This window comes from Anas platyrhynchos, chromosome 1 (assembly GCF_047663525.1).
Source record: "Anas platyrhynchos isolate ZD024472 breed Pekin duck chromosome 1, IASCAAS_PekinDuck_T2T, whole genome shotgun sequence".
NCBI lineage: Eukaryota > Metazoa > Chordata > Aves > Anseriformes > Anatidae > Anas > Anas platyrhynchos.
This window is the reverse complement of record NC_092587.1, coordinates 179368148-179389278: the sequence shown is the minus strand read 5'-3', so window position 1 is coordinate 179389278 and position 21131 is coordinate 179368148. Positions and strand designations below refer to the sequence as shown.

The 21131-nt window shown below is 43.5% G+C and overlaps 1 protein-coding gene across 1 annotated transcript in view; it reads right to left on the bottom strand.

Moving 5' to 3' along the window:
- The window catches only part of FAM124A (family with sequence similarity 124 member A), a 40336-nt gene that overhangs the window by 6953 nt on the left and 12252 nt on the right, over nucleotides 1-21131 (bottom strand). Inside the window, exon 3 of the mRNA XM_027471222.3 lies at nucleotides 5708-6447. Within this exon, the coding sequence (XP_027327023.3) occupies nucleotides 5708-6447 (740 nt within the window). The remainder of the gene's footprint in view (nucleotides 1-5707; nucleotides 6448-21131) is intronic.

The window sequence follows — 21131 nt, the reverse complement described above, 5'->3', positions numbered from 1 at the left end:
TTAAGCAAGCTTGAAGCTCTTTACTCACCTCCATTTTCCTTCTTGTAGATCAAAGATTTATTTTCCAAAGTGCCCCCCCTTTGCCTGTTTTTGTCTTTCCTCTTCCCCTTCTCTGCTTCCTGGTTTAATTGCTTCTCTTTCTCTCTTTTACATATGCTTAACTGTAGTGACACAAGACTGCAATTGTGAGGCTGTGCTTTCTTTCCTTTATTTCCCAGATTTTGAGTAACAAGGACTAGATAATTTAACTGAACATAAGTCTATATGGATACACTTCTATCATCCACTCTGACCTGAGTTTATCATTTTAAAAATCATTAAACCATTTCTTTACTGAACCTGCTGACACTTGAAGTGGACAAAAGCGTTTCAGTTTTCTGAAATTTAAGAGACTAAATGCTGTATGCTTCAGGCAGAGCCATACGACAGAGGTGCCACAAAGCCCAATGTTCTTAAAAGGAAGAAGATCTAATGCTCCTGGATTATTTATATGTTTTTTCAAGATCATATGAATGTTGAATGACCACCATGGTACCCAAAGTGTAAACTAAGGGAAGGAGAATTAACATTGCTTTGTGTTGGAGATAGGAATCACAGACCCACATGAGGTCTGGCAGGGTTTAGAAGGTCTTCTGAAGTAAATTTCACCATGACCACACTGATCTGCGTCCTGAACCTCTGAACAGAAACAGAAGTGGACCCTGAGCCTCCAAGATTTGGCTCTTGTTGGCCAAGATAGGCTTGATTTGCAAACCCTTGTATGTGCTGCCGTGGAGAGTAAAATGTTTCCTTTATTCTCAGCTGGAATAAAAGGAAGAGAATAAAAGGTAGAGCTTGGTCCTAACCTCGGATCTGGTAATAGGTTTGACCCTTAGCAGCTCAATAATGCCCATCCCTGCTGCCCATATATCTAACACAGGGTATTTTCTGCATTTTCAGCGTCCTCTTGTCCTATCTCCTGGCTTCAGTTACGGCCAAGCACTAGTGCTCTGCATGACGGCACTACCTCACTACCTCTACTCCCTTCCCTCAGCCTAAAATACGTTTCAGAATTTGTGAATCATGGAAAAATCTCTCCCTGATTTCTGCATTCATCTATCTTGACTATGAAGTTGGACTACAACATTTTTCATGAAGACACATACATGTTTGAAGCAACCTGAGGAAAACAAAGGCACTTTTATTCTCATGGCCCAGACAAAAGGGGATGAAGTAATGAGCTCACAAGCCTCACAGACACCTGTATATCCTACACTGAATAAACATAGAGGTTTTCAGCTATAAGCTTTTGAATCCCTTCTCTGTATAACGTATCGCTGATGTCTGTGTAGGCTTGTAACCTTCATGCTGTTTTTCATTTTCAGCAATTTTGCTCTGCAAATGCCTCTCACAAAATGCAGGTGGCATCCATCTGCACGCCCAGACTGACTTCTGGCAACTCCAAGGACATGTGCAACAATAAGATACCGATCTTGTACATAAATGACTGCAGCTGACCTCATGAAACCATTAGGGGATGAATTTTGGTCAACCATAGATGTGTAATAGCCATTTTGCACACTGTGATGAGTGATGGAGAAATTTCCAAGGTAGCAGAGACCTGAGCTTGCAGGTAACACAGCAGCAGGTTAATGAGATGTAATGGTTGGGGCCACATGCAATGTTTTCTCAGAACCAACGCTTCAGTTAATAAAGCAGGTTTCCTGAATATGATTATATCACTTACGAACTCAAGATTACAGTTGCCCAGTATAGGTAAGAAAAACATTGGTTGATTGCCTCAGCAAATCGGCTAAAAAATGCCTCTAATTAAAAGCTACAATCAGTTAACATTTGCACCATAATTTCAATAATGTTCTGTAAAGCAACACTAGGCAGAAAATAGCCACTCCATAAACAATATAGGGTCGTCAGCATAATAAATAGCCTTGCAATGCCAGATCTGACTACATTGCTTCAGGCAGGATTAGCAAAGACTTATGGCAAACTGGACATTTCTTGGCTTTTTTTATTTATCTTGGCTTTTTGGTAGTATTATCTGCTTCTTGGTACTGGAGATGGTGGAGGGGGAAGGATTTCAGCAAGAAACTGGTTATTACAGGATGACTGAGGTGCCTGAGCATAGGTGCTTGGTCCATTTTGATATCTCCTAGGGTTGCCTGCTTGGCATTCCTGTAGGTTCTGAGTCTAATCTGCCAGAAGGCCTCTTTTGGGTGTCTCAGGTACCCTTTGGCATCTAAAACGGCAGTAGATTTCATGCTTAAGCACTGAGTAACTACCTAGAGAGATACTCATTGTCTCTTGCCTACCTTCCCCCCAAATATGTCTGCATCCTCACTCCATGCAGAGTGTCTGGGAAATTCTGCCAAAATTATATTTTTATGTTATATTTCCTTATGCTATCCACAGACTTTCTCCTAATTTAAAGATTCCATTTGTGCACTTTCTTTCTTCTCTCTGCTCACTACTCCTTGCTTCCCAACCAAGCCAACCCATCACTTATTATCCTCTCCTGCTTCCCACATTGCACTGCCAGTCATGCAAATTCACTAGCACTCTGTGGGGGTTATGTCCAGAGGCAACCAGGAATTTGGATGACACCTATAAAGCTAGCAGTATGTTTCATATACCAAGATATGGTATATTCTTAGCTACAATATTTATATATTCTTCCCACTGCTCTTACAAGTGCCCCCACATCTCCTGCTTCTGGGTGTAGCAGTGGTGAAGCAGCATGGGTGTCTTCCTGTTGGCTGTGGACATGCTCTTACCATTTCACCTTGGCTGGCACAGAGGTGCACCCCAGAGCTAACTTGCCACCATGGAAAAATTACTGTGACAAAGGAATTTTGAACAGCTTCCAAGCAAATGAAGGACTGAGGTCTATGATATTGAACAGACTTATCCTGCCCATGAATAACTTTATTTTCGCTTGCACTGACTTTATCTCTGCCCCTTGATAGTTCCATTTGCAAAATGCAATTTTGAAGAGCATGGATCAACCTGGCTGGCAAGTCTCCCAGTCCCTGTAAGCACACAAGCAAAAACACAGAGGTCACATTTTGTTAGTCTAATCATGGAAGTATCTTCCAATTTCAAACATTAATCTCTGCCTGTTATTAACAAGGATATAAATCAACCATTTGGGGTACAATTGGTAATTTTACTCTGTGGAAAGTACAGTATCAATATGCAGTAAATAAAAAAATGCCAATGATTGCTAAGCACCCCTGATGTGCAGGCTGGAAACTATGATGAAGTCATTCTTTGGATTTGCATAATTGCAAAGAGGTGAAAGTTGTTCCTGATGCTGTGGCATTGATAATGTTGTTAAAAGCACTGTTTTATGAGAAGTCGAAAGGTAGTCCTGTATCTTGCTTTAAAGGGTAGACACTATAATTTGTTTTTAACTCAGAATGAGTTTGAAGAATATAAGGAGTCCATGGATCACCAAATCAAATGCTTTCTATAACCCATACCCCATCACATAATTCCTTTTCCTTAACTGAGCACCCTGACTCAAATTAAGGTATTAACCTCTCCGCACCCCCTGGGTGGCTGGCCATCAATATGAACAAGTGCCAATTTAAATCCGTTTATCGACAGCTTTTTGTTCCCATGCCAGAAGAATCATGTAGGTGAAATTGCCTTTTCCTATTTCCTCCTGTTGAGGCTCTGATGTATTTTCAGAGCACAGTCAGAGTTCCCCTCAGACTGACCTTGCCAGGCTCCCATGGCCCTACTCCTTCAGTTTTCACTGGTAAGGGCAGTCTCTGTTCTTCTGCATGTGCTGAGAGCCCTTCCCTGCAGCTGCACCTCTTCACATTCACCTTTCTGGAGGACAGGACTGAGCACCGGTGGGACGCTCGGTACCCTGAGCAATGGTGCAAGCACTGCCCATGCTCCTTAGGAAAATACAAACTCTTAAACACACTGGAGATTGCATTTCCCTTGTCATGGGCAGGTTGCAAAGTGATTTGTAGTTGTCTGAGTACAAACACGACATTTTTCTGATTCTAATTCTGATTGTATAAAATTATTAAGTATGTATACCAGGGCCCAGACTTCATGACTACAATTTCGTGTTAGACACAAAGTCTGTTTTTTCTCCATTTTGCTTATATTAAACTTGTATTGCCTCATCCCACTTCCAGAAGGTCTCTTCCAACCTAGATGATTATATGATTCTATGTGATAATTTCCAGTTCTGTAACCTCAGTCCAATTTACCACTTTGCTCTCCTGTTCAGCATCACCACCCTCACTGAAAACAGAAATGAAAATCAATCACATTTGGAGGCCATACTTAACAGGCTTTCATTCTTCTCTTTTGTGCACATGATAAAAATCTTGTTTTAACTTTGCAAAGCTTACCTCAGCATGTTGTATGGCAATCTCACTTTAACTCTGTACTACCCAGTGCCTGTTATTTAAGAAAATTTGCTGTTTGGAAATTGAAGGCCTTATTTACAAGGTCTGTTTGTTTTCTTTTCTTTATATTTTCCTTTCCATTCAATTTACTTGAAACCAGTGCAAAGATCTTATAAATCGAAGTTATAACACATAGGAAACACCTATCTCCCCTCAAAAAAAAAAACAAACAAACAAAAAAAAAAAACACACAAACACATACAGAAAAAAGCATTGGGGAAAAAGGGATATAAATTAAAGTGGGTGCTGTCTAAAGGTATTGTGGTGTCTCTTGAAAGTTTATGTTTACAAGTTATCTCAGCCTGACACAGATATGCCTACGCTGCAGTCAGTAATCCTGACAAACTGGTGGCTACCTTGGCAGAAAGGTGGGGAAGCTGAGCTCATGAATGAAATGCACTCCAAAAAAACAATAATAATACCCTACTTCAAAATCCGAACAACAGTCTTCTAGAGGTGAGGCTCTGCACTCCTTGTTTCACAAACTAAGCAGCAGTAAATTCCTTCACCTCTGCTGTGAAGGAATGCATGTGAACCTCATTCTGCATTGCCAGATGTATCCCTTTGCAGAGCAGGGAGCTACTGAAAGTTTGCTGTTTGTTGTCCTGCTCAACTCCTTTGGATGTGGTGTATGCTGATGCACTGCCCAGATATCAGACCTACAGGTGTCCTATCAAATAAATTCTCTTTTTGGACTTGGTTATGAGGACCTGAGAGCAATTTGAGAGGACAGACTGTGGGAGTATATCTCCCAGGCTGCATTTCTTTTCCTTCACCTCCTTTCCTCCACCTCCATCCTGATAATCACTGTGAAAAAGAGAGGTACAGCCTGTCACCTTGTTTTTTTTCAAACTGGTTATAGAAAATAACGTGTACCATCAGGAATTCTGCTTGTCTCCCATAAAAATCTTGTAACTGAGAGCTATTTTATAAAACTGTCAGTTCTGTGCCCGTATTTCCCATAAAACTACACCCATCAGCCACATTTCTCCACTTGGGCTTGTAATTCCCTCTCCTCTCATTCTTTTAACTAGCCACCTCATTTCAAATCATTCTTTGCGTAAACTGAGGTTGAATGATACCTGGATAGCATCTCAACTGCCTTCCTGAGCAGTTGCACACACAGCAAGGGGTTTTGAGCTCTTCAGCAGTAAGTCCTTCCTCTTTCACCTAGAGTAGAGAACTAGAAAAGACTCCTCTTCTGGTTGCTGTTCTAGGTTAAGGTTTTCTGCACAAAGGCAATAAATGTGCTTCTGTTTCCCAGCTCCTGGACTTACCTGCAAGAGGATCCTATTCCCATCATGGTCTTCGGTCTGCCACCTGCCTTCACTAATTGGGCTGCAAGGGTTGGGCAGGAGAGGAACGAGCTGTCCAACATCCTTCACTCTGAATTCCAGCACTGCTGACTCGGTTGGCACTGGCATTTGGCCCTTTGGAAGTTTTTTTAAAGAAAACTGAATGTCTATTTCCATGTTGGAATAGACAGGGAAAACACAAAAGTCCGCTTTTTTCTGACATACCGGTCTTTTCAGTATTAACTCATACAACTTGAGAATGTCAGCGTAGTTTTCATTCCTGCAGTATATCGTGAAGCGGATAATTTCCTTCCCGTAGTGCACCGGGCGAATGGCCCACAGAGGGGTCTCGGGAGCCAAGGTGTAAAAGTCCTGGCTGCACGGCATGTAAGGGAGGAACTTGCCGTGCACTCGCTCTGTGTGGTGGTAACGCCAAGGTGGCCGCTGAAAGGTTTCGTGGAGCTGCAGGATGGGCTCCTCTCCGTACTCCTCCTGCAGGAACAGAATGACGGCAAGGGCAGGCTGAGGAGCGCCAGCCTTACCTGGCTTCCTGCGCTTCTTGGACACGCGTCTTTCCGAGACTCGAAACAGCTGCAGGTCTGGGTGGATCCAGGCTAGGAGCTTATCGATGGCTTGCTGAAGAGTCTTGGATTCACCTGGGTCGGTGATAATATGCACACTAACGAGGAATGGGTCCTGTATGTCTTCCACAGAAAGTTCACCTGGGAGCGTAAAAAGAAAAACACCCTTTAAGATTTTGAACCCACTCATTTCCTTGATGGAGAAACAATCTACTCAGTCACACTGGGATTTTTTTTCACCTCTCTCAGGCTCACCTACAATAAAGCAAAAATAATGTGCAGTCATAAAGCAACCAATAAAGTAATCAGAAGACAGAGAAGTTTCATCAAACATGCCATAACAATTGCTGCTTCTACTGAGATAGGACCCAAAGGACATTATCCATGGTGTATTTCTGTGTTAGAAAAGAGCTGACTCCTACAGCTAAGAGGTAGGAAAGACAAAAATATTGACGTAGAGTTGAGGTGGAAGGGACACTAATGATGTGCAGAACGATTGGAGTGGACAGTGTTCATCCCATCTTGGTTTAATTTGCCACTTGGCTTGGGGCATGGAAATTGCACCGCTGAACTCCACTCTATCACACTGGAGTTTTCCACCAAGTTAAACCGTTCTGTGTCCTGAAGGCAACTGTTTTAATAAATACGGCAAAGTTTAGAGGTAGAGGCAATATCTTTTGTTAGACCAATTGGTACAGCTGGGGAAAAAAAAACAACAGAGGAGTCTTCAGGCAGACAAGCCCTTCTTCAGGAAAAGATATTACTTCTCCCTACAAATCCTGCACTGTTTATATCCTTAGACAATCATTACTAAAAATACTGTTGCTTCAAGGTTTTTATAAGATTAGGGATGAGTGGTAAAAGCAGGAAGCACAAAAGTTACACTTACTCAAGGGAAAAAAGAAATCCCCATTTTGCCTTGGGAGCATTCAAAGGGGCTGTGTGTGCTGCTGTCCCTAAAACCTCTTTGACAGCGCAGCAGCAGAGCAATGGCTGGATGGAGGGCAGGGGTGGAATTATCACTTCTGTTCTGCTGGAGCTGCACGCCAAGAGAGAAGCATGTAAAGAGACATCCAAGACAGTTTAATAAATCATGCAGGTAATCGGGGTGTTTTTGCTGAAATGGTTCCCTCTATGCGGTGTTCTGAAACTACCTACATGTCTGAGACCCCAGGCCTGGGCACAAAGCCTAAGTGTGTGAAGACTTAGAAAGGCTTCCCAAGCTTTTCATTGTGCAGACCACATTTAATAGAGGGATTGTCTCACAGGCTGTTCCCCCTCCTATTGGCAATTGTATGAACCTCTCCCTCCTCCATCCTGGCGTCAGAACAACATTCCTGTGATACTTCAGCAATTGCTTTAATGGAAAAGCAGCACTATACAAGTAGCGTGTTTTAGATGTCTTTTAGACATCTAGATAGCTGCAAGACACAGAGAAAAGCTAGATGCAACGGTGCAGCTCTCCAGAGATGTCCAGTAAGCACACCACCAGCCTCAGTTTAGACGCTGCAGAATTATATGGCATGCAGAACAAATAACAAGCTTTTTGCCCAGGGGAGATACAGAAAACCCAAGGAAATTATAAAAAACACCACTGTGGAGTTTTTGTATCTCTGCATGAAATGGGTGATGCAGAGTGACTCTGTCAGTTGGTTAATGGAAGAAAATTGAAGCAAAAGAAAAAATCTGTGTCAGTAAACAGCAAGAGGCTCCGCTGCGACAATTGTTACTGGTAGGTAATTCTTGGAGATATCCCCTGTGGATAGTCACAGTGTGGGAGAAAGACAAAGGGTATGGGGGGGAGGCCCTCTCATGGCCTTCTGCATGGGACAGCAGGACAGGAAGGCAAAACAAATTACAGAGGACAGTGATCTAATAAAACCAGAAAGAAAATAATTGCCATAGCTACGCAGCCATTCATTTTTTAAGACTGGCATAGAAGATGTTCAGTTCTTTTCTCCCTCCGTTTCCTTTGTCACACAAATGCTATCAGAGCATGCAACAAGCGGCAGGCTTGATATTTATGCATATAAATGACTGCAGTTTGAAAGAAGCCTGGGCACAACAATGCGAAGCAAAGAGCCATCGTTGCTGCGGGCTTCTTACTCTGAATCGAAGAAAAAAAATTCCCCGAGCGTGGCTTTTCTGCCCTCCCGTTGCTCAGCGTGGTGCCTGGACGCTGAATGGGCTGAAGCATTTTTCATTTTGCAGCCAGCACCAGTATTAGTATGCTGCTGCCTGTGCCCATCAGCACCAGATGCTCAGAGAGCCAGCCTCAGAAGACCACCAAAGCACTGCACAAAACCATAATTAGCAGATAGGGTTATATATATAACAGTGAAAAGCACTTTTTTTTCTTTTTCCTTAACTAGAAGCAGCTAACTATGCTGAAGGTGGAAAAGTGTAACAAATCAGTACAGAAAGAGCTTCAGTAACTATATTTTTTGTTAGCAAGGATGCTTTTACAGCAGTACGGGTGCCACTTTTACACCTTTCATTATGTGGTGTCTGTGCTTGTAAAATGGCAGCCCTTTCTGTTTTGATACGAGAACCAGAAATTGAAGAGAATCAGAAATGAGAGGTAAGGAGCTGAGATAAACTTCCCCTGAGCTGATGGTAAGCTGCAAATTGTTTCTGTGTTACTAACAAGGCTCTTTGCTTCAACTCACAGGGAAAGGGGAGAAAAGGCACCATTTCTCATGACACAGTTCAATTCGCCCTCCGGCAAATTGTCACAGAAGCAAATGAAAGCTCTGCATATGTATTAGCCCTTCTGTGTTAGCGGTTAATCCCACGGAAAATATCAAAATGCTGAGACATCTATTTGGAAATAAGCTCTGCAGTTCTCACAGCTATGACATTTTTTCCCCCCCTATGACAGAAGGGGATTAATTCTTTTTGACTTAGCAAAGCACCAACATTGCTAAGAGGTAATTGCTATCAAGGTTGAAAGAGCATTTCACAATCCGAGACTTTTTACTCATCTGCTAGGTAGCATTGCCACCAGGAGAGGTTAAGGCTGTTAGCAAACAGCCCAAATGCTGAGGGCTCTCACACTTGATGTCCTAAAGCTGGCAGCAGAAGGTGGCCTGGTATTTTATGACTGAGCTCCTGATGGGCTGGTATGTGTTGCTTTTATTGTGTTGCTGGTGCAATATTGCTGGGCAGAGAAAAAAAAAAAAGGAAGTCCTGCAAAGCAGCATGGCAGTCTCGTCCTGTGCCTCTTCTTCCCCTCCTTTCTCTGCCCAGAAGTTGGGATCTTTTCATCAGGAAAAGACATCCTGACAAAAAGCAGTGGGCGCTGTCAGGTCTGTGCCAGCTGCTTCACCGAAATTCAGGCTGCCTTGTCCTGGGGACAGACAGGACAGTGACCATTTAGTGACACAAATGGGCAACGTGGGAAGCTGTGGGTTAAGGGTGGAGGGTGGGGGGACAGCGGCTGCCCCTGGGAGATGCCGTGAGGTTCAGAGTCTGGTATCTGGGTAACGCCGTCCTTGTTGAAGCTGGCCAGGAATGTAGGGCTCATGGTGCCAAAGCTGCACGAGCAGATGTAACTTCAGGTCAGTACCCAGCTGCTCAGAAGCCGTATATCCCCAGAAGGAATGGGCAGAGGGTTCCCCATGCCAGCTGGATACTGCTAGGTTAGAGAAATCTCCCTCTTGCATTTGCTTTTTGGCACTAGGACTCCTCCAGCAGAAAGGCTGCTGTGGCTATCAGGCCGCGGCTGGCAGCCTGGCCCCTCTTTTACACGAAGGCCCAGATTATGTCCCCCCTTGAAGAGGTCCTGCATGAAGACCTGTCCATTTCTGGGGTAGTGCTTCAAACACTTCCTCATTTCAGAAGTCTGGATGACATCTGGTTTTCCTGGCTTCACCTTCCTTGGCTGGAATTGCATTAACTGCCCAAATCCGGCCTGTAGCAGAGCTTAGGAAGGAGATGAGCACCTGCCTTCCCCAAACATCTCTCCTACACCTGTCTTGGTGAATCAAGATAGGGACCTAAAGACCCCTCACGCTCACCAGGAGATATTAATGAAGAGTTACCTACAGGGTTAGGCAAACCTGGAAGGTATGTGAGCTAGGATGGAGACTGGGGCAAAGAGAGATTTTAGTCAGACCGGATCCCAGCCCCAGCTTCTGCATAGGAAAGTGCATTTCCAAACTGAGGGAGTCTCTGTCTGAGCCTCTTACAGCCTGATAGACTGGATCCTTTCATCACTACATCAGTAACATTTCAGGCTGATTTCTGATGCTGTGAAGCACTACGGAAGAGGTAAATGAGGTAGTCAGAGAGGATCAGAACAAACACACCAAGCTCCAGAATTGCAGCACCCATCAAACAATGCTTCGTTACCAAGAAATAACTGCTAGCAGAAGGTAAAGAAAGAACTCAAAACTGAACATTACGGATCAGCATATTTTGTTCATTGCTTTGAACTCTGGGAATGTAAAAAAAACAAACAAAGAAATGAAACACAACATCTCCTCATATGAATAATGTCAGAAAAAAAAAAAAGAAAAAAAAAGAAAATCACTATAATATTTCTTAACTGAGTCTTCCTGGGATTTTTGTTGCACAGATAATTTCAGTATTTCCCTATTTCAATTCCATTCCGAAACACAAATAGATGTTGAAATGGTACCGTGTCTCACCGAGCAGGACCTTCACATTTCATTTGATTCTAACCCAAGACTGACCCTTTTAGGTGGGTTAATTGAAAGGCTCTTGGGCAGACAGAGGCTATTTTCACAAACAAGGAGCATTATTCTGTGGGCAGCTGCAACAGACGTGGTTACTGGCCACCCCTGGCAGCAGAACCCACTGCTAGGTCACGCTTTGATGAATTATGCAGCATCAATAATCTTTTGAACAGGTGGGATGTGACAGATTCACCAGCTCCTCCATTCTCTTTTCCCACTGTTTCATGTCATCTGGCAAATGCAGGACTGCAGCATAATGTGTTTCTCAGCATGTCCTGCTTCGCACACCACCTCAAACTCACGAGGGATGCTCAGAAGCGATAAGAAAGGGGATATTCTGCATGGCACTGTGACAAGAAGAGAAACCTCTTTCACACTCCCATCAGAGCAGCATTTTCCTGTGGAGCTGCAGTTGAATGTTACCTAACAGAGGTAGTGGTGCCAGGATGCTCACTCCTCCATCCTTGCTAAGGTAGTATGGAAAATGCATAGCAGACCTGCACACTGACAAGCAGGGCAAAATGGTCAATCTGCTCCTCCAGACAGGCACATAATGTTAGGCTCTTTGTGCTTTTATCTGGCTGCTGTAGGGCTCAATAAAAGGTATCGAGGAAAACCAAAGCTGGAGAATGAAGCCTGTTATCTGCTCGATGGAGATAAAAAGCTTTCTGATGCATTAATATGAACAGCCTTCCAAGGAGATGTCATTGCTCTTAGTATACAGCATGCAGCCAGCCCTGCAGGACTGAATCTTATTAAAAAGTGATACTTGATGCCCACAGAGGCACTGCGTGATCGAGCAAAGGCAATGGCAGATCTCACCGTGGGGTACCTTTGCTGTTAGATGGTGCAGCAGCTGCTGAAACTCCCTGCTGTGCTACAGACCCGATGAACTCCCCACCTGCTGTTACAAACCCGATGCCTCCCCACCAGCCCTGACCTACCTAACGGTGTTGTTTCATGCTCAGCTTAAGCTGCTGCTGATAGGGACCATCTCGCTCTCCCTCCTTCACCCCTCCATGTGCTCCTCACTGTTTTGTTGGCCTGGGTACTTTTGTAGTTACATGTCTTAAGCTGAGCGTGCAATTGCACCTTGACTTGCTCTCCTGTTTGTGCTCCTCCTGTCCTTGGTGCCATCTCAGCTGGTCTTCAGAACCGTATAAAGCCCTCTTTCTCCCTTTCTTCTCTGGGTCTCAACCACTGCAGCCCAGAGTCACCCTGTGGAAGTTTAGGAACCTAATGGATGTGCCTCCAGCAGAAACTGGCGTCCTGGACTCCTTTTGTAGTCAATGCCCAGGGTCAGAATCAAACCTGAGATGAAGCCCACAGTGCTCCACTGTCTGCAAGTGTAGTGGGAGCTAAGTCAGTGCATTTCCATCTTCATTCCCTAGCTATGCAACTCACAGGAAAAGGTTGTGGGCCTATGTGCTTATCTTGAAGATCACTCTCGTTCTGGTAGCTTATCTTGCTGTACCACTTTGTCAACAAACAAGACATGCTTTAGTGATAATCACTACCGAAGAAATACTCTTGAATGATGTGATTATGTCCTCTGAAAGCAACTTTCAGATTCCTTTAGTCAAGCTGATCACTACAAGGTGAACCCTCAGGCGCTCCTTAGCTCACAGATGCACCCTAAGTCCCTGTTTCCCCCAACTCCTCATTCCCAGTGCTTCAGCCTTCTCACTTACTCCCTAACTAGCTGGCAGACAAGAAGCAGTTCACACTTGGTGTAAAGATACCTCTGTGTCGTCTGCAAGCTGACTGTCCAGCTGTAGGTTGAGAAAACTAATGGCTTCAACACACATTGCAGCCTTTTTAATCCCTGAAGGCAAAAGGTTTTTTTTCCCTCTGCCTTTCTTCCAGTTCTGATGAAACCTGTGGGATGTTAACGTCTCTGAGACCTTTATTTCTCTATCAAAATTTGTTGAATGTGAGCAATGGCCTGAAAAAAATGATTTTTTTTTTTGAAGAGAAATGGCACAATTGTGTTGTGTTTCTCTTCAAAAACAGGCTGAAAAGGAAGGGACTGGTGTGCTACAGTGTGTTTTTAGCTGTCTAATCCTGCATCCCTCACGCTTCAGCCTTCTCTTTGCAAATCCTGTATTTTCCATCTAGGTTTTATGCTGCCTACAGGCATGTCAAAACAGAGGCTGTGCCTTGCTGTATACTAAGCACCTAGAAAAAAAGACCCCCAACTCCAAGAAAAAGCTGTATGGGATCTTCAGGCAGGCAAACAGAATTTTTTTTGTTAAAAATTCCTTATCAGATACTCTCTGGGGAGAACTGAGGTCTTATCTCAGTGCTCTCCGCAAGCACCACAGATTTAGCTACAAGCTTGCTGAAAAAGAAGAACCTCAAAGAGCTGATGTGCTCACACATCTCTGGGACAGTCACTACTAAATCGAGACTAGTGGTAAAATGGCAGAAACTGGCAATACTGTTAAATCAGCCCTGCCTGCTTGCTCTTCCACCTATCATGATGGTTCCAGGGCCTTCTAACCAATTTTTCCAAGAGTACTTTGCAGTCCAACTTGTGGTGCTTGCCCTGTACTTAGGTACTCCTGATACCTGGAGCAGTCTGGGGCAAATGTTCACTGAAAAGCTATGTAAGCTACAGTGGGGAAGCTTAGCATCAAGTATTATGCTAGGAATTTAGGGGCATTCTCCTGGAGGCCGATTGTTTTAATTTCTCCTCTTCCCTCCCACAGAGTTCACCACAATTCAAGAGCTGTCTTGGGAGTCTTAGCCCAGTCTGTGTGTCCATACCACAAAATGGATTCATGTGATTTGGCATCTTCCTTACCTGTCTTCACTCTAAAGCCACAATCTACCTCTGTTTCCCCATCTAGGGGCTCAAATGGCTCCATCGCACAGCGATTAATTCTCACAGGAGACCCGATACCCATATGAGAAACAGTAAGTGAATTTTTTTTTACACCCTGAATAATATTCCTGATCTGCGGAGAACAGCTGGCAATTGTTATTCTGTATATATCAGAAACACTAAGCAGAAAACCCTTTGGGGAGAAGTCAATCATAGTGGTTAGCTGCTGCTCACCAGGTTTGCCCCAGTGATGCTGTTGGTGCTGCATCGCCCAGGCAAAGCACGGGACTCTACACAGCAGCCCAGGTTGCTGCTAAATTCAGTCCAGTGGAAAAATACAGGAAAAGTGCACTAATTATCAATGCTCAACCATTACATTAATTTGTCTTATTGGTATTTTCTATTGCATGTAGAACTGAAAAAAGTTGCCCACTTTTTTAAGGGGGATAGGGGAGGGAAGTGAAATACAGGGAGAGCGGTATTCCAGATGACTCCAGCTTTCCACGTTAGACAGCTTAAGCTTTGCAAAGATGTAAGTCCTTTCCAATCATAAAGTCTTCCGAAATAAAGATATGGATTGTTTTACTGGGCAAGAACCCAGGTACTGATCTTTGGTATTAGTTTCAGACCTGTGTTTGGAGTCGCAAGGTGTGGTAATTCGGTAAAAGTCCTGTCAGCAATCCCCGATAAATCAGAGGCTTCACTCTACGCATGTCAGCACTCAAACTGCGTCCAGCAACATATAGTTTAAAGTCCTTTGACTGCAAGCATTGCATTTTCTTCAAATCTGTCTCCTATATAAAGCTGAGATTGTAAAAAAATATGTTTTTTTATAAAAGCACAGAAAGAACATGGCATTTGAAAAAAAAAAAACACCACAAGAAACTTGTACACTTGAGCAGCTGACAAATTTGGTCTAACAGTGAGCTCCATACCTCACACAATGTACTCTAGTTAACTGAGAGTGTGATTTTATGATTGGCTTAAGACAATTTAAGACTTCACTGCTGGCACTCTTCCCCCTGCTATTCCCAGCTAAGTGTTTCCACTGCTTCCCATGTGTCACATCTAGCTGCGAGTTGAAACAGCTTGCTGAACAGACTGGAAAGAAAGACTCAGACAAGGAATAATCAGGATTGTTCCTTCTGGTGGCAGTCAGAGAACGGATCTGGCCAAAAATGTTAATTCTCAGGAAGGTTTCTTTTAATCAGCTTGCTCTCACAAGGAGGTGGCAGGGAAACCCAGCCAGAGCGAAGGCAGGAGCCACCACAAAGCATCTACAGGAGGGACGCATCCCAAATAAACCATGGGATCGAGCCCTGAGGCATGGTCTGGCATTGCCACATTTGTGTCTGTGCAATCACCTGTATCAGCTTCAGAGCAAAGGAGATATTTAGACTGCCATTGTCAACATAGCGAGCATTTAGTAGGAACTGCCTCAACAGCTTCAGCCTGCACAAGTGTTTTGCCATTTGACTCGGTGAATCCGATGGCTTTTCCCCTCCTATCATAACTGGTGCCTCTGAACCAGGAGTTGCCTGACAGATTTATTATGGCACAGATCTACTTAGCTTCCCTCTGTGGGCTTTAACAATTCAGACAGATGTCTCAACAATTTTCAGATCATTTTCATCGTTGTAGCAGCTGAATCTGGGAGTGTCAGGATCTTTCCTGCAACCCATTGCTCAGGGTGAAAGACCCACTAAACAGCTGCCTAGCTCCTTGTGGTTTTCTGGGACAGCAGCAGTAACGCTTCCACACAGGGAAATACAATCCACATCACCTCATAAGCCCATTTAACTTTCTCTGAGATCTTTTCTGTAATTTTTTACTAGGACTGTGTGGTACTCGATAGCTCAGTGTTTATCAAAGCTTCCCTGTGCTTCTGAATCATGTCTGGTAAGGAGAAAGAAGAAAGATTTGCTTATGTGGTTTTGATTATGGCTATGTGCGCTAAAAACAGGAGCTAGAAAAAATGTCAGGTTGTCATCCATACCTTTTTTTTTTTTTCTGTAAAATTTGTCCAGGTTTTATTGGCTGCATCTATGACAGGAAAAAGAACGAACTGGATGTGGTCAGAAAATAATATATAATGGTGATATAAGGAGCAGCAGAAGTAGAGTTCTGATAGCTCTGGTCCACTAACTGTTTAGGGTAAGCTTACACCCCTTCAATACTGAAATCCCAAGCTAACACTAAGTCAGGAGGAAGCAATTCAATCATGGGACACACAATTGGGTGTGTGCTAAATGATCCCAAAGACTAAAACTCTGGCTTTAACACAAAGCATGGGTTACCCCAAGCTAAAGACGTTTAAAGAGGAACTTCAACCTTTACAAGAGGAAGGGCTTGCTTGTGGTTAACAGCACATACTTGACATGCAGAAATCAGGATTTGGTTTCAAGCATAGCTACACAGATGTTTGTGCATGTTCTTCCATGTGACTCTGCCTCAGTTCTTCACTATCTTCTGTTTCTGGCCACTGGCCATCTTTAATCATGTCATTAAGGGCACGTGTCTTCAAGGGCTTTAGGGTTTTTATATTTCCCCTCTAATACTTATGTTTCTAAATAACCACGTGCAGTAAGACCATCCTCAATGCATTATCTCCATACGGAAACAGTGCCTAACCTCATCTTCTGGAAAGGTAAAAGTGCAAACAGCAACGTAAGTTCTGTATCAGCGGCTCTGGCACAGCTCCCAGGCTGTGGTGCAGCAGCAACAGTGCCTAACATTGGAGTAGATAAGACTGTGATGTTGGTGGGGCTATGGGGGTGGCTGGTGTTGTTAAACACAGGAAATTCTATTTAAACATAGGAAAAAGTTGTGGGGTTTTTTGTTTGTTTGTTTGTTTTTACTGTGAGGGTGTTCAGACAACCACCTCCAGTGATCATCTCCAGCTTAGACCAGACCATTTCAATCTTCCAACCACAGCTTTCTATGATTCAGCACCACGTTTTTCTATCCCATATCCAAGCACTTGCATAGAATCATTTCGGTTGGAAAAGACCTCCCAGATCATCTGGTCCAACCTTTAAAAGGAAGGGGACTTTGATGATGAGCAGTTACACCAACACATTTTACACAGCCAACTACTGCTGGGTGGCATGTAGCAAGACTTTTTCCTTCTTCACACAGCTGCAGTGGGCAGCAGCATGCTGCTCTTTATCTCTAGCAGCATGACACAAGCCAGGTAAGATATGCAGCAGATACCCCCTGTATTTCCTGTGGAGCTGCCACTTCAGGTTTCAGCACTCCATAAAACACCTGAATTTGCAGCACTGGCAGATGCTGCAGGCTGACAGCTTTACATGATTTGGGCCCAATTTCCTCTTTCATTTTTCTTTACACTTTGATTCATCTTCTTTTTGTAATAATACCTTCTGGGAATATAACATGATTCTGGCAAACCCACCATAATTTGATTTTGCAATTTTATTTAACAGAGCCTGTTGCCAGCCACTGTAAAATCATCTCAGTTCTCTGTAGAAATAAGAGACAATATACTATGGTATATCTTCGTATTGCAGTAAAAGAATAGAGTTATATCCTTACACTTACTAAATGACACTGGTTGAAGAAACACACAGAGAATATACCCAGTCGAGCAGCACCTGGGACAGAACTGGTTTGAACTAACTGAGCTTAAAGCAGGCAAATACATTACTAATTTTTACCTTTGTAGCAGGTGTTTAATGGTCCTAATCAAACCCACCCCTCTCCTGCTTTTGATTAGTTTCCATCACCTTTAATAGTTAAGTGAAGGCAACCAGATTTCGAAATGAGGCATGAGTAACAGGAATCCATTTCTCCATGTGCTGATGTTGAGGATACCTATAAATCTACATAACGCTATAAATCCTTAGGCTCCTGTAGCTCCTGTTATCTCTGCTAAATCTATTGTCTTTAGTCAAAAGCTCCACTAGTGCCCATTTTGACCAATGTGATCCCTCCGTCTCTAGAGTGTTTGGTAATAAAAACTCTTCAGAATTATAAATGGGAGAACTTCTGAAGACACTGACTTTGCTTTCCTGTATAAATGACCTGGTCCTCAGGGTGGATATTACACTTTTCTATACTGTTTCTCTTCACATTTCCTTCCAACAATGGTTTCAGTCTGAGAACTTGAATAGAGATGGAAGATTTCGATTCTTCTGTGGTAACATCAAGAAACAGAAGCCATGGGGAGAAAAAAAAAAAAAAAAAGAATGAAAAACAGAGAAAAAGAGACAAAACAGAAGGACCAAAGGAGAAAGGTATCATTATTACATGCCTATAGTATGAAAATGGTGTGACAACTGTGCATTGAAAAGCTCTGAGCACGGACAGGACAGATAGCCCAATACTGACTCCCCATGCTCTACCCTGATGAATAATATCTGTACCTGCGAAGCTTTTGCTGGGTCTGCGGGATGAAAACACACTCAAATATTGAATTTCCACTGCTGATGTTGACCCTGGGTGCAGCAACCTCACAGCAGGGTTCAGAGTAGACCTGCTGAAAATGAAAGCAGTCTGGCAGAGCACAGAGTCAGAAAGGAAAGGTAGCACAGCCTTGGGAAACCGCAAAGGATAACCTCAGATTCAGGACAGCACTCATTTTCGGGCAACTGTTATTTTTCCTGTTTGGACGCTGTGACTTGACTGCATGCCATTAATTTACTCTAATTGCCTTTAAGGAGAGTTGTGAGGTGTTTAAGTAAGATTGGAAATAAGGCTGAAAGAAAAAGAACATTGATTTTGGTATGTCGTCCTGGATGGGTTAATGGCACATGTGCCAACATGAGGTTTCAAGGCTCTTTTCATAAAAAAGCTCTTTCTGGAGTGCTAGAGATTGGTTGTTCCCCACGACCAGACCCAGTATAACGGGTGTGCTGATGCTTCTTTTTCTTCACAAGGAGTGAAGAAAACTGAAGGAGTAATGAAGGAGAAGGTTACTCATCTGTTGTGGCTCTGTGACATTTTAAAGCACTGATATGAAAGCAGAAAAGGAGAAGGAACAAGTATTGGGACAGGCAAGTGTCATTCAGGAAGTAAAAACTGCTCCTAAGCCTTCATTAGGGCAGAGTGCTGCAATGCTCAGCTTGTGCACAGGGGTAAGAGCCTTGGCTACTCTCTCTGCCTCTGGCATTGAGAATAACAGTAAAGATTTCAGTTTTACAGGTGAGGACTCTTGACACTTGTAGAGAAAACAAAGTCCAAACACAGCCCAGGTGAGCTGATACAGACAATGCCAACAAAACGTTGATCCAATCCCAGAACAGAGCCCTGAGTTTATACTAGCATAGGAAGAGAACACAACCAGAAAATAATTTAAAGGTAAACCTTAATATAAAAGACACATGGCTTGGTAACTCACACAGTTGTAAATTTGTAAATCTGCCAAAAGAAACTGTCCTGTGCTTACTTTTTAGAACCCTGGGTTACAAGTATGTGCAACATGGAAATAAAATTTTAATATCCCTGGCCTTAGGTTTACAGTGGAAGAACACAAACCACCTAAAAACAACCCAGAAGTGCTGAATTACTTCCTACTTGCTAAGGTAAAAGCAGAGGAGCAGGGGAAGGTGACTTCCCAGCTTTCCAACTGCAAAGCAGGTGGGTGACAAGCCTCTTTTACCTCACTGAGCAGTGTGACATGAACCATGGTGTAGCTACATGGTTTTGCTAACTTTGCTCTACAATCTTGCCACGAGCTTGTGCCTTATCCCATAGGGCCAGCTTCGTGTTCATTTACTGGCTTAGCTGACAGGGTACAAAAGTGTATCCAGGCAGTTCCCTATTGATTTCTTAGCTGAAAAATGTCAGCAGTAAAACAAAGAAATAAACAAAGCAACCAACCAAATTAAAAAACACCTATTTTCACTGTTATTTCTAAGACAAGGTGGTTAAATTGGCTCCAGATCTGACTAAGCATGGAATATTTCACATCTCAAATCACAAAAATCTTGCTTTGAAATCTTTGCTTCTGGCTTGGGTCTTTCCCAAGCTCTACAAACGCAAAGACTGTGCAGAGGAGGATGTAAGCAGGCTCCATCACAGCTCCTCCTCCCCGACTGAAAGTCATCCCTGAAATGCACAGCTCAAAGCAGCTTGAAGATAATTGCAGTGCTGATGTGCAGAGACCATTGCTTATTATGCTGACCGATCCTAATTAATTATTTCTTTGTGATTGCAACTGCCTGTATCCATAAACCGCCGACGGCCTTTATATTTTGGTATTATGAGCTCTGGGTAAAGGTCTCTTCTGTGTTTTAAAGCGCCTAGCACAATTGCCTCTCGTATATGATCAGGGATCCCTAATGGTAATTGAAAACTGTAATTGAAAAGGTAATTGAAAATATGAACAAAAAGCAGCTTATTGCATTTGCTAGATTAATGAAGAGCACACCAACGGGCAAAACATCCTATTAGGGCGAAGCACACCTCCTGCTAAATAACAAAGGGAGAAGTGGGCTATGCACAGGAGGATTCAGAAAAGAAGAATGTCAACATTAATTTCGCACGCACCTTCCATGAAACCACACTGCTGAACCTTTCAAAGCTGTAATGCCTCAGACCCCAGCATCTATCAGGCAGGTTTGCCTGGCCTATTTCTTCGGCTCGGTAAGAAAGGGAAAAGTGGCCCACAGTCACCCTAGCAACAGCCAGAGCCAGCACAGGAGATGGGAGGCTCCATTTCTGCACAGAAATGAACACAGACACTCTGCAAACTTCAGTGATCTTGCCCAAATGTTAGCTGGATGCTGTCGTGAAGAGCATTCTTTGGTTACCCAAAGCTGGCACATGAGGGCAAAGAATAAAAGGACCGGGATGCTGCCCAAGACCAAAGGTCCAACCAACGCACCAGACAAGCCTTTGAGCTGGTGAACATCTCCCCAGGGAAAAGAAGTCCTGGAAATGAAGCGTGCACAGACTGATCTTTCCATTGCCACAAAGCAGCTGTTGAGATTTCCCTTGACATGGGTGGTGCCTCTTGCCACAAGTCAAGGGTTCCCGTGGGCCTCTGCACTGGTGCAAGGTCCTGCACTTTGCTCAGCTGCTCCCACCGCAGCAAGCAATACAGGCAGCTTTGTTTAATTCACCCACCAAATCCCTCCCATCCTCTCCTTTGGCATGTCTGCAGCAAACCTTTGTCCAGTGGAGTTTATCCAGAACTTTACACTACAGAAATACTAATTTATTAAATGCTGAAATGGGAGTCTCATTGGATAAGACCTCTTGCAAAAACCAAACGAGCCACTGATGCTTCTGGTTCAGATAAGTTCCATTTCATTAGCACAGGAGCTTCAGGTGAA